The sequence below is a fragment of the Daldinia vernicosa genome, assembly GCF_022497035.1.
Source record: "Daldinia vernicosa strain CBS 139.73 unplaced genomic scaffold F5Y00scaffold_81, whole genome shotgun sequence".
NCBI lineage: Eukaryota > Fungi > Ascomycota > Sordariomycetes > Xylariales > Hypoxylaceae > Daldinia > Daldinia vernicosa.
The window spans coordinates 15,789-29,024 of NW_025953997.1; the positions used below are offsets into that span (position 1 = coordinate 15,789).

The 13,236-nt window shown below is 45.4% G+C and overlaps 7 protein-coding genes across 7 annotated transcripts; 4 read left to right on the forward strand and 3 right to left on the reverse strand.

Annotated features, from left to right (window-relative positions):
- Positions 1-173: 173 nt before the first annotated feature.
- On the forward strand, positions 174-1,334 carry F5Y00DRAFT_274404 (alpha/beta-hydrolase; the record flags this gene model as incomplete). The annotated part of the gene is made up of 2 exons (XM_048013350.1): positions 174-858; positions 916-1,334. 2 exons carry the CDS (start codon positions 174-176, stop codon positions 1,332-1,334), a joined length of 1,104 nt encoding a protein of 367 aa, XP_047860108.1.
- Positions 1,335-1,648: 314 nt separating this feature from the next.
- On the reverse strand, positions 1,649-3,380 carry F5Y00DRAFT_208814 (uncharacterized protein). Its single transcript, XM_048005479.1, has 2 exons — positions 2,157-3,380; positions 1,649-2,017 (listed from the first exon to the last, which is right to left on the reverse strand). Exons 1-2 carry the CDS (start codon positions 3,087-3,089, stop codon positions 1,883-1,885), a joined length of 1,068 nt encoding a protein of 355 aa, XP_047860109.1. The 5' UTR covers positions 3,090-3,380; the 3' UTR covers positions 1,649-1,882.
- A 307-nt stretch (positions 3,381-3,687) lies between these two features.
- On the reverse strand, positions 3,688-4,890 carry F5Y00DRAFT_249229 (uncharacterized protein). Its single transcript, XM_048009566.1, has one exon. It carries the CDS (start codon positions 4,818-4,820, stop codon positions 3,981-3,983), a length of 840 nt encoding a protein of 279 aa, XP_047860110.1. The 5' UTR covers positions 4,821-4,890; the 3' UTR covers positions 3,688-3,980.
- A 1,242-nt stretch (positions 4,891-6,132) lies between these two features.
- Positions 6,133-7,028, forward strand: F5Y00DRAFT_266793 (glycoside hydrolase family 61 protein; the record flags this gene model as incomplete). The annotated part of the gene is made up of 4 exons (XM_048011983.1): positions 6,133-6,252; positions 6,324-6,417; positions 6,468-6,811; positions 6,876-7,028. 4 exons carry the CDS (start codon positions 6,133-6,135, stop codon positions 7,026-7,028), a joined length of 711 nt encoding a protein of 236 aa, XP_047860111.1.
- A 1,555-nt stretch (positions 7,029-8,583) lies between these two features.
- Positions 8,584-9,141, reverse strand: F5Y00DRAFT_266794 (uncharacterized protein; the record flags this gene model as incomplete). The annotated part of the gene is made up of 1 exon (XM_048011984.1): positions 8,584-9,141. One exon carries the CDS (start codon positions 9,139-9,141, stop codon positions 8,584-8,586), a length of 558 nt encoding a protein of 185 aa, XP_047860112.1.
- A 527-nt stretch (positions 9,142-9,668) lies between these two features.
- Positions 9,669-11,440, forward strand: F5Y00DRAFT_274409 (amino acid permease/ SLC12A domain-containing protein; the record flags this gene model as incomplete). Its single annotated transcript, XM_048013351.1, has 2 exons — positions 9,669-9,797; positions 9,896-11,440. The coding sequence occupies 2 exons, from the start codon at positions 9,669-9,671 to the stop codon at positions 11,438-11,440; spliced, it is 1,674 nt and encodes a 557-aa protein (XP_047860113.1).
- Positions 11,441-11,815: 375 nt separating this feature from the next.
- On the forward strand, positions 11,816-12,963 carry F5Y00DRAFT_208835 (uncharacterized protein). The gene is made up of 2 exons (XM_048005480.1): positions 11,816-12,604; positions 12,679-12,963. The coding sequence occupies exons 1-2, from the start codon at positions 11,974-11,976 to the stop codon at positions 12,807-12,809; spliced, it is 762 nt and encodes a 253-aa protein (XP_047860114.1). The 5' UTR covers positions 11,816-11,973; the 3' UTR covers positions 12,810-12,963.
- The last annotated feature ends 273 nt before the right edge of the window (positions 12,964-13,236 follow it).

The following is a 13,236-nucleotide window of genomic DNA, read 5'->3' on the forward strand; positions in this document are numbered from 1 at the left end:
CGACCGTCCTAAGCTTCTGCCCAATTCTTTGTTCCCTTTCTTTGTTGTTCTTCCCCTTTTCGCTTCCAACGATTATTGAGCGCCTCAGGAGTTAAAGTGTACCGTATCTATATATCAGGTAGCTTATCATTCTTTTCTCTTCGTATGATCTGCATCCAATATTTTACCTCGCCATGGCTCCCCTATGGGCTGCTCAGCCTTTCAAAGCGAGTTATTGCATATTCTTCTCGCTAAAGACTATTCTGCTCTTATCAACATTATCAATCCGCTATGTATTCAAGTCTCTTCGCCCTATCCGCGAATTGGATTTCGGCGTGTGCTTGAAGATAGCGTTACTTCACAACGCTTTCCGCCTTTTCACGGCGATACGCTACCAGTATCCAAGGCAGCTGGAAGCTGGAAAGTTGGGAGACAGATTCGCCTTGATCTCCCCACCTGACCCAACGCTCTTTTCCGGAGCTTTGGCTTCTCCAGATATCAAACCGGCTCCTGTCGGGGCAATTTGGCACCCAAGTCCAGTTCGACAAGGCCAGGGAAATGGCCAAAAGGTCATAATACAATTCTCTGGCGGCGCTTTTGTACTTGGTTGGGATCCAAATGCGGCACCCAAACTCCTCTCCGGTTTTCTCACAACACACTTCAAAACGGCTAAACTATTATATGTGCAATACCGGCTAGCCGCCCCTGGAACACACTTCCCTGCTCCTCTTCAAGACGCATTAACAGCATATAACTACGTCCTCAGCTTAGGAGTTGCACCTGATGATATCATTCTCTGCGGAGATTCAGCGGGTGGCAATATTGTCATTGCTTTACTGCGATACTTAGAGACGTTTCCGGGAAAGCTTCCTTCGCCAGGTATATCTCCTATGAGCGTCTAATGGAACGAAATACTAACCTACGGATATGAAACAGGTGGTGCTATAGTGTGGTCTCCGTGGGTTCACGTGACATCTCATGCCGGCCAGGACTATAAGGATTCGCGGAACTCAGACATTGATCTCCTATATGCGCCCCTACTAGATTGGGGGGCAAATACATACATACCGAAGGGTGATCTGACCCCGGCAGCACAAGCGTTGATCTCGCCATTACATCACCCTTTCCAAACCAAAACGCCTATATTCATACAGGCTGGGACACACGAGGCATTTTATGATGCGATACGCAGTTTCTCAGGCGAGATGACTAATGTAGAGGGCAATCGAATTAGATTCCACGAGACAAAATTCGTTCTGCATGATCTTTTTTTATCTAACATGATACTACATATGGACACGAAAGTGCAGGCAGCCGTTGAAGATGCCCAGGCATTCTTCGAGGAAAAGACCTAAGTTGAAGGAATTATCAACGGACGACGCTGCTTGAAGCCTATGTGAGTGAAACTTAACGATGCCCCTCAACCAAAACTTATTGATGAAGGGATTTCTAGATACCTACCTTTCTTACTGCTTGGGGCTCTGAATTATGTGCGACTTCGGCCCACCTATACCTTCACGCAATCTCTCTTGCCGAAGTACCTTAGGAGGTAGTTAAGGTAGGCTTTGGAATTGCCTTTAAGCGAAGGTATAGGGGGGGAATGTATTGGAAGATCTCAATTCATCAGTTTGCCTACTCCAAAGAGCTTTGATGGTCACGGGGTACTGACTGGCATATTTCCCGTTGGACTCTTAAACACCAGTAATTATATTATATTATTCAGCGATAGTCTCGAGTAAGCTGAAGTGGCCTATCAAGTCGCACAATCTCCATGGGATATATAGAATAAAAATGAAGCGCAATATATGTCGCATATGTTAAGGTAGTAAATCCCCCCTCAGATGAGCTAATGTGGTAGATCCTGTAACGGGGAATTGATGTCCTATATCCATATCAAGTTCATTCAATCGAATTCAGAACCCCAGTCAATCAACTTAATACCTTTTCCTCTACCCTCCATGATGCATTCAAGTTTATCCTCATTTGTAACCCAACCTTGACGCTTTGTCCCGATGGCAAATCTGATTGGGTCGCGCCACTACAATAGTGATAAGTCAGTAATCCATTCTTCAACTAACGAGTCTTCGAATTTTTTGGGAGTAAATACGCCCCAATCAACTTGATTTCGAAGCCTTGGGCTCGGGGTAGACCAAAGGGAAATTCTAGGCGTTACGTACCTCCTCCCACCACGTCTTTTCACTCTGCACAACACACTTTCGGCCCTGCTCGCCATTCTTGCTCGTCGCGAAAGGCCACACAGCCTTAATGACCTCGTATTTGCTCTTGCTCGAGAATAGCGAGGTAACACTCGTTAAGAATTTATTGTGCTTGTCCGGGTTCTGGATGACGACTTTGGCGTGTGTGACGAGGAATTGTACCGTGACTTGGCCTTTGTAGTTTGTAGAGGCAACAAGGCTCCGCACCTGGCCTTCTAACCAATTTGTATCGAAGTTTGCTACAACCCGCTCGACCGTGAAGCTCTTTATGGTAGTTGTATCCTTGACGAATCGGTCGCACCACGCCTCCAGCCCGTTATCTACACCAAAGTCGGGCTTCAGCCCAGGTTCGCTACCGCCGCGAAGAGCCACCTCATCTTTACTAACACATCGGAGATAATCGAGACGATCCCTGGGGTCATTAGGAACGAGTAAGTTCATTAGATTCAGCTTGATACTAAAGTCGACTTTGCGACCACGGTTTCCTTGTATGATGAGTTGAGGCTTTGGCGGCACGGTGGCAAGGCTTCGCACGAGCGTAGCTAAGGCTCCGGCATTTTCAGATAGATAATTGGCTTTGCTGGTGATAGTTGTGCTATCTGGCGACAGCTCAAACAAGGGCGGTAAATATTGGCGATAGTCTAATATAGGAAGGCCTGGATAATATTGCGGGCCTTTCGGTAAATGTGAGCGGGCTTGGGGATCTAGAGAGGTATCCGAAGGACTTGAGTAAGGCGGCGGCTGGTGCGACGCGTTTGCCGTATCATCTCCGTCTGTATGAAGCTCTCCTGCCGGTAAGGAACCCCTGCTGGCTCCGGAGGGATCTGACGGGCGGTGGACTGGACCGGATGATCGTTTGGTCTTGTCGGCGACGATAGACTGGCGGCGATCCATTCCTGTAATGTTGCCAATTTATGTAAAAGATAATTGTGTTTGCATTTGATGGAATTGCCAAGCCTTGGAAGACCAGGGTTCAGGGGTAAAATGGGTAGGTACCTAGATACTTAGAATAGTAGCAAAGTAAAACAGCTATGTAGGAATATCATATAAATGGTCTCCTTTGATTTACTATGTAAGGGAATAAAAAAATAAAAAAAGAGAGAAACTCATCAGAATTTGAGCAATTGCAAAGATGTCTTGCAGAGTCAAAGCCGAAAGGCGATCGCTATTAGGATTGTGGCGAAGTAGAAATGACGATACGGAGCGAAAAGCAAAGATTGGTCTTACAATGAATTAACTGCTACCAACGAATAGCGCCCGTGGCAGTGTTTGCGCCTTGCACTGCGCCTGGTAGCCTATCTAAACACACTCGGTTAGAGAGAGCCCGGAAATGATAGCATAAGCCACAGTAGCATTTATGTAAGTCTATCAGGTATTCAAACAAAAGCACAGCCCTAGAAACTACATATAATTATGCAATTCTAGTTAATCCAATAACTCGACATCTACTCCAAACCAACCCAAGAACCCAATGGTTCCCACAGGAGAAGCCACCCTTCACAGCTTAAACGTTAGGTACGTGACTTGACTTCTTCCTCCATGTATTCAACCCAATATTGCGCGTCATACAAGTCCTCTTTCAGATGTCTAATTTCCGTACCGATAAGCAATGTCTTATGCTTTAGTTCCATACGTGCGTACTTCAAAGCCTTCTCATAAGCCCCGCTATCAAAGGCGTATCTCGAACATTCGCGAAGCCTATCATCATTGTCACTCTCCAAGTACTGTAAAGCAGAACATATGAGACTCAAACTTCAAAGACAGGTAGGTAGGTACCTAAGGCACTTACGTTCTACAGAGCTCCATGCCACATAGCCGTTGTCTCTTCAGAAGGCTTACAAGCTCCTCTGCAGCATTGAGGGCTTGGTTGGTTGTCTTGAGCTTAGGAATGCCCTCGAGATGTGCTTCTTCGGATGCGCCGCACTCGTATGCTGCTAGGGCTTGATCGAGTACCAGCATGCGATATCGTAACTTGTCAAGTGCATCATCGGTACAGGCCTTGCAGTTACAAGTGATATCCCATGTGGTATTCAATGAGACGGCACGTTGTTTGCGAGTTCGACATGTGTTGCCAACGTAATCTACGAATATTTGTTCGCCGGCTTTGATGTCGTGGATCGCATGTATAGTCAACCGCTCTAAAGTCGGGTTCCAAGAGTTGTAGGCGTTAGGGACGCAGGAATGGTTGATCTGGGAATATAGGGGGAAAACACCCGAGCCGTATTTTCCATCAGGCCCTAGCTGAACATTGTTGACGAGGTAGATGATGCAGAGATTGATTGCTTTGTTAACTATCCTCCGCATCTTTTTCCCCCTGAGCACACTTCCGTCGTTATTTTTCAACTTCCTACTCTTGTAGAAGAACCAAACTCGGTTCTCGACAAACCCTCTTTTTCTAATAGTATCTGCCACATTAGAGCTGCAAGGTAACTGTTCTAGCTCCTTGGATTCATTATTCGTCATTTTTTCGACAACGTTACACACCTCCCATAGCTCTTCCTCGATAGACTTGGTAGGTGGTATTGTGATCAACGGAGTCTCGGCAGCAATACGCGTTCCACGGGAGATGTTAACTTTCGCGAATATCGCTTTATTGGCGGAAGCTACTTGGCGAACTTCAACCATTTCCCACGGGGTGGCATCTTTACGGCTTTAGCGACTTTCCTAAGAAGGCTTTAACTTATGTATAACTCTCACCTTTTAAAATTGTGTCGTTAATATCCATGCTTGCGCGGTTCGGATATGCCGTTGATTCACTAAGTTTGTGTAATATGGTAGTTGCTAGGAACTAGATGTATTAGGTAGCTTTCCGGTATGATAGTAAATAACTAATAGTAGGTAGATAGCGGTAGATTATTATGATTATATACACGGGGCGGTATAGTATATTGTTCTTTAGTGCTAGGTTGCCTAGGAGCATTACTATGTGGTCTTTACCATACTTGATGTCTTAGTGTCTCATCTAACTAGGAGAAACCTGCCTCAGCGGCTTTAGGCCTTTGGTCAGTGCTTTCTGACACCAGATACACAGGTTGTTTATCATTTTCAACGCATGTGTTGCAGTGATTTTGTTCTACTCGTGTTAAATTTCTCTTTCTTGTAAGCTCTAAGAAACGCTTCGTCTCAAAGTGGCAAGCAAGACCGCCATACACAAAAGTGTCAGGGGGCACGGGACGATACCTAATATTCTTTCTAAGTATAGTCCCAAAATATTATAAATATATGCGTGTCTCCGATGAGACTATCTGAATGTCATCCGGATACTCAACTCTCGATTTCTCTCGATTCAGCCCTATATCTGCGATTGATAGACACTTGATAATCAATCACGCTAACTATCCTTTGTCACGACTTACACGTATACCTGCTCTATTAATAATGTCCTGTTTCTCTTACGGAGCCAGCTTTATGCTCTTGCATGACCGAGCGGATAATATAGCCGAAATCCGATGGGAGGAAAGGATCGACCACGAACGGGCCAATGATAGACTACAAGAGTATTCGAAAAGGGAAACACTCCACTCCTCCGTTCGGCGATTTTAAGTACATTTTTCATCTACCTAAACCTCTTCATCCTCGTCGAGAAGTCCTTTTGAGATAAGATCGACCGCCGTCTACTATACTCCAAGGCAGGATGTGTAATTTAGGCAAATTGCATCCCCCCAAGACTCGAGGATATCTATGTCATCGGTGCTTGAACGTAAAATACCAACCCGCAATTAGCTTGTACTTGAGCCACGGAACGTGTATTAAATTCATATAGAACTCGGCATGTCTTGCATAGAATAATGCCTAGTGGCCCATATCCCGGTACTACTACCGGACGCAGTTATATATAATCTCAAGTTGGCCCTCCTGAGCTGCTCCAAGCCTTCTTTATCCCCCAAGGAACCTGAGAGTCGACTTCATACCTTCAACCTATCGAATAGTCTTCAAAATGAAGTCCATTGCCGCTCTTGCTCTCTCCACGCTCGTAGCTACGGCTGCTGGCCACGCCACCTTCCAAGAGTTATGGGTTAATGGAGCAGATGAAGAATCTACTTGCGCTAGACTCCCCGTACGTTACGCATAACATTCTAATAAGAATACACGACATATAGTGATGAGCGATTATTAACATTGGAAAAGGCAAACAACAACCCAGTCACCGACGTGAGCTCAAACGATATCCGCTGTAACGTTGGGGGCACTAAAGCGGCTGCCGCTAAGTGTAGCGTAGCTGGTAAGAATAGGTTCCAACCATGTGGTTTCCATATTCTAACAGCATTTTAGCCGGCGACACCGTGACGGTAGAAATGCACCAGCAGCCTGGTGACCGTGACTGCAGCAGGGAAGCTCTTGGCGGAAACCACTTCGGCCCCGTCATAGTATACCTGAGTAAGGTGTCGGATGCTGCTACGGCCGACGGATCCTCGTCTTGGTTCAAGATCTTCGAGATCGGCTACGACCCTGCCACCAAGACCTGGGGTAACGACATCCTCAATAAGGGCTGCGGTAAACAAGACGTCAAGATCCCGTCCGACATCGCCCCTGGCGACTATCTCCTCCGTGCCGAAACCATAGCGCTTCACACCGCAAGCCAAGCCGGCGGTGCGCAGTTCTACATGACCTGCTACGTAAGTCATAACCCTTAAAGTCATATGTGGGAGTAGAGTTACGTGCGCTAACACGAGTGAATAGCAAATCACGGTCACTGGTGGAGGCTCTGCCAACCCACCTGGAGTGAAATTCCCTGGTGCGTACAGCGCCAACGACCCTGGCATCAAGGTCGACATCTGGGGCAACGGCTTCACCGAGTACGAGATTCCCGGCCCGGCTGTGTACGAGGGTTAGACTTCAATATCAAAAGCAAAGAGGTGCTGTTTCAAAGAGGCATAAGCATATGATTATGGCGTCGTAGAGAGCATGTGGTCGCATTCCCAACTATGTAAATGCATTTTTGAAGCATTGCATCGTTAAATTCAATAATACCTATATGCTTCGTTACCTCAAGAAATATTCGGTACGATATACTAGGGCATGCATCAAGTAAAACAATCCCCTATGTTAAATTTGAATATTCGCCATTAACTACACCGGAGATAATCTCGGCAAATTCACGATACCCACTAGTATTCACATGAACGACGCGCGTAAAAGGGGCGTCTCCGGGGATCCGTATAACAATAGGGTCATACCATGAAATCCGAGTAACATTTATAAATAGCACACAAATCGTATTCGAAGCTTCAAAGAGACCATGGCGACAACTAGCCCATTAAGGAGACATAACCCCTTTACTACGAAAACCTTATCAAATCTCAGGCTCATAGTATGGTATAGTCTGGTATCTTATTCTATGACTTGAACTCTATGATCTGTAACTTGGGGGTGCACTGCCCCAATATGCCGAAGTTTGATAATCCGGCCCCAACCATTCACATGTAAATCATTCTAAGCCGAAGCTCTCTTCCCTTCAAGCGAAGAGATGGCACATACTGTAGTGTGCGAAAACGAGGTAGTAGGAAGGTGCGTAAGGGGCATGGTTTCATTACGATTTGAAGGGGATGAGCAATAACATGAATATTAGGAGAAAAGGCTCCCCGATAAGTTACAGAAGAATATTACTCTGCTAGAGAATGTGTATGAAATACATCATTATTGTTCTCGGATCAAACGATAGCCCACCGGGCACTTTGTTAAGGAGCCATCCATCCTCGGTTGTAATCCGGCGGTTCCTTTTTATCGATCCTAAAATCGAGGTCTCCCATCGGTAACACTCTACATGGTGTCTAGTCATCCAGACTTCTTGAAGGAGGTATGTACTACTTAGCGGCATATGTTTAAACCTAAACTATATATCAGGTTTAGATACGTAATCATAAGAGGACCGAGGGCGGCGAACAGTGCACTGAATGAGTTTGCGCCGTGTTAACGATCTAAAACTACGTAGAGTTTGTAACTTTTATTTGTTGTCCGTGGGTATTGGGCCTAGCCGTTTTATAACTATCATATTCCTATCTCGAACTTACTCCCCAGGACATTCCGCCACTGTCAGGATTCTAGATGAGATGTTTAGAACAAATGACACTATTGGTAAACAAAATTATTTCCTTGCCTCTTAATACTCCACCTCAATGACAGCCACGTCCATGTAGACTTCGTGTAAACCCAGGATCATTGTGCGGTAGTGATATGAATCATCTCGGCTTGGAATAATAAATCCCCATGTAATTAATGTATGGTGGCCAAGCGAAGTGTCGAAACCATCTGTCATCGTCGAAAATTACTTTGTCATAAAGACATGGGATCGAGTATATTTGCCTATATAACGTTAGTTGATAACAGCGCTAAGAGAGAAACAATAAGACTTACATAAGTTGGAATTCCTTTCCGGTGTCCTCGCGGATTAATCTACCTTGACGATAACTGCTATCATATCTTCGTGTAGATAGTCTGGCTCGCGGTCACCGCGCGCAGTCTCCACTTTCTGAAACCAATTCAAGATCTCTTTGTTCACATAGAGAAAGTGATTGTATTTTGGTTTATTCATACCTGTCTTCTCTTCTGACGGTATGGTAGCAGCCCAACGACGGAACTCCTCGCGAAGTTCTAATATTGACTTGCTTTTTAAATTCTCCTCGTCATCTTTAGTTAAGAGCTCGAATCTCGACCGCAGGATTGTACGACGAAAGATTTTATCGAAGTATAGATCCCAGGAAATCTGAGGGTTAGGCTCCGGTTGTGGTTCGATGGCGCGCATTATAGCAGCTTTAACGTATGCCAGATATCTCTCCCAGAGTGCCTGGTCGTCGTAAGTCGTCCGGTAAATGAAGAGACCCCATTTCTGGTCAATATTGCTGGTTCCCGCCTCAAGATTCACCCCCGAAAGATAGTCCTCCATGTCCAATATGTCAATACTGCTGGTTCCCGCCAACAAAGTCAACGCCGAAAGAAGATCCTCCATGTTATTAGTACCTATTATTGTGCGAGTCTGGGTGGTCTGTTTGTGAAGTATCCCGTAGATCAAGAGCCTTCTGAAGACTTCCGAATTTCAAGTGAAGAAAAAGTTGTGAAGAAAGGCGAAGAGAAAACAAAACGGCTGGCTTTAAATAGTATTACCGGAGGCGAAGAAGGTTCATATTTGACCAAGGCTATCCCAAGGTTTGCACCTCTGCGGTAAGATTCCACCCTTGCGTTTGGAAAAGGCGAATTGAGAACTCAAAGATAAGTAATGGAAGGCAAATCGCGCTCCTAAAAGAGGTTTTAAGAGCCGTCAGATCATTAGTTCCTGCATTATCAAGCCCATGAGCCAATAAGCACTACACTAGGTACTTAAATGCAACCCAGCGATAGGGGAAACCCGGACCCCACGCGAATCAACAGAGCTCGCCGTCATCAGTAAGCAAGGATATCCGTCGTTTCCATTGAAAATGAATGCAGATTCTTTCCCGAGGTTTGGCACTAGTAATAGCGCTGCTAAGAAAAGAAAGCATGGCTATACAGCAGCACGAGTCAAAGGAACCTGATTCGTCCTTGGCAGACACTCCGCAGAGGCTAAGAAATGCCGGAGATGATCTTGAGGTTGCCTTACGTGGCACTAAAAGAGCTATTAAACCGCGCGTAAGTTTATATTGTCTTCGTTTCCTGGTCTGCCTTGAGGCTTAGAGTGCCCCAGCCGGGCCGATTGAGAAGTCGATAACTAACTTGCATTATCACAGCAAGCACAGATGCTTGTTATAGGTGGTACCATTGGCACTGGACTCTTTGTCGGGACGGGGCAGGCACTGGCAGTCGCGGGGCCTGCCTTTCTCTTCTCTGCGTACTTGGTGATCTGCTTTCTCGTCTACGGCATCGTCACCGCGATTGTCGAGGTCGGCGCCTATCTTCCGGTGTCGGGCATGTCCGTAGCATACTATGGAAATCGAATTGTGTCACCTAGTCTTGGGTTCGCCTTAGGCTGGTTGTATTGGTATACCTGGGGTATAAGCGTCGCGTACGAGATCACGGCCGCTGCAGTCGTGATAAGCTATTGGCCGACCACTGTCCCAGTTGCCGTATGGATTACGATCATGCTAGTAGTAATTATCGCATTAAACTTCTTTCCCGTCGGAGTCTACGCCGAGGTAGAGTTCTGGTGTGCGTCGATCAAAGTTTTCACCATCATCGGGCTCTTGATTCTATCGGTGGTCTTATTCTTCGGGGGCGGGCCAAACCATACTCGCTTAGGCTTTTGGTACTGGCAGGACCCTGGTGCAACTAATGAGTACCTCGTGGGAGGTGCCGGCGGCCGGTTCTGTGCTTTTTTGTTCACGCTTATCTATTCGTGCTTCAGCTTCAACTTCAGTCCTGAGTTGATAATTATCACGGCAGGCGAGATGAAGTCTCCTCGCAAGAATCTTCCAAAGGCCGCTCTGCATTTCATCTGGCGCTTAATCATGTTTTACGCCCTCGGTGCGCTTGCTATTGGTGTCATATGTCGAAGTGACGAGTCGGCGTTAACCGACGGTGGAAAAGGGGCAGCCGCATCTCCGTGGGTCATCGCTATCAAGAAAGCTGGAATTCATGCATTAGACAGTATTATCAATGCCGTGATTATAACATCAGCGTGGTCGAGCGGGAATTCGGTATTATACATGTCTAGCCGCTCGTTATACTCTCTTGCCATAGCTGGAAACGCACCTAAGATATTCAGCTATTGCAACAAGCACGGGGTACCAGTACATGCGGTTATAGCTTCGAGCTTATTGTCTCTGTTGGCATACCTGAATGTTGGTGTCGTCAGTGGCATTGTGTTTAATTGGTTTGTAAGTATCATTAACACAGCTGCATTCATAAGCTGGGTTTGTTGCTGCCTCATTTATTTCCGCTTCAAAAAGGCGTGTATCGCACAGGGTATATCCAATACTGATTTGCCCTATACAAGTGTCTTACAGCCATGGGCAGCTTGGATTGCTGTTGTAGCATTCGGTATCTTTGGGCTATTAAACGGTTTCCAGGTATTCTTCCCAAGCAAATTCAACGTATCAGGCTTTCTTACGGCGTACATTGGGATTCCAGTATTCTTGTTGATATATCTGGGCCATAGAATCTCAGTCAGGAAAGACCCTTGGATTAGGACACCCGAGTCCGTTGATTTAAAAACGGGATTGGCAGATATATTAGCAGATGAAGAAGCTGATGCCACCATTGAAGCGCCGATACCCTCTGCTAAACGTAACCGAAACCGGTGGCTAAGAAAGATTTGTATAGTATGGGGACGGTAGTAAAGTGACATTTACCTATTCAAAAACCACGGACTTCCGCAGTCACTAACTTACGCCGAGGGCCGAAGCCGAAGCCGAAACCGAAGTCGGACGTTTTACGCGTATAAGAAATGAGAAGGAGAAGAACCCTAGAGATCAAGTTATTCCTAAAGTAGCATGTCTTTAGTATTTAGATGTATCCGCGTTTTTGACAGTAGCCTATCAGCGAGGTAACGACGCTGTCTAATATAACGCATACTCATGTGAATATACACTTTCGACTAGCCTATAGGAGGTATATGATAAGCACATAGGTATAGAATGGCTCTATTTAATGCTGAGTAATTAAGCTCATCAATAGACGTTGGCAAGTCTATAATACTCTTGGCAAAACTTGGCTATTTAAGACTTCATTATTATTGGGTAATGAATTTTACTCCTCATATTTAAGTTGAGCTGATCCGACTACGATGATACACTACAATTCCCTTCAACATTTCATAAAGCTTCTCCACTTTCTCATCATTACTAACCTAGTCTAGTATTCTCACGACATGGCTCACCAACCTGCAACAACTAAACTGCCAGAGGAAGAACCTCGAGTTGAAATCATCGATCGCGAGGAGGATATAATTGCTGGATTTGACTGCGCCTGCAATGCCTTTGGGAACCAGGTTCGCGATACCCTTTGGATGGCTATGTATCCCGGATGGGACACTACCGAAGGTAGAGCTCGTGCCGCAGCAAAGCTGGTTGAGAAATGGCGCAATGTCACCTATGATAATCAGGGAAATGCAAATACAATTTTTCTCAAGGCTACTGTTTCTGACCAGGGACGACCAGTTGTAGCTGGCCTGGCAGTTTGGGACCAGTTATCAATAGTTGATGGCTATGGCGAACGGCCGTCTGATGACCAACGTATCTTGTCAGATATTAAGGCACTTTATCCAGACGACGAAGCCGAGCAACGTTACCTTTTCCAGGTTTTGCGTTCGTTTGTAAAGCGCCGTGTCGAAGTTGTCAAAGAAAAGGAAACGTCGCATCCACCGGCGGTGATGCATCTGCGTTCGTGTTCTGTCGATCCAGCTTACCAACGAAGGGGAATTGCAGTAAGATTAGTCCAATGGGGTCTCGACGAAGCACGACGTCGGGGTGGTTTAGAAGCTATTACCGAAGCATCGAGTAGTAAGTTGGGGGGTTTTTTTTTAACCCAATAGCATGTATAACTTCTGAAGCTATAATAACTAACTCGTATCCAGTGGGAAGACATGTATACTCCCGTCTAGGCTTTCATGGGGAAGGGCCCGACATGGAGTACGAAGTTGATAGTGAATTCCTCTCACGAGAAAGGCCACCCAACCTCTTTATGCGCACTGGAATCAGCCAATAGTGGTAGGATGCGTTCTAAATTCCACCCTTGCCTTGGCTGATATTCCAATTGCAAAATCAGTGGCCTAGGGACTACTTCCAGGTACCGTATAAGACATATTAACGAGAACGTGTATATAAGCTGAGCTTTTCCTTTACTTATAAAGAAGCTTGCTTTAGGTACCTAGGTAGTTAATTATTTACATGACTCATATACTATACTTTCCATTAATAATAGTTAGTATAATGCGCACTTGCACTCTGATGCATTTAAGAGGCAAGTTAGACATTCAAACAGGATTTTTGTGTGGAAAGGATAAGGTGTTTACCTTGAAAGAAAACAAAGGTTATCATACAATAAATAGATAGATATAAATGCCCAACTATATACTTAATCAATAGCATTGTTTATTGACAAAAAAAGAAACAATCAGGCTTTTACAAAACAA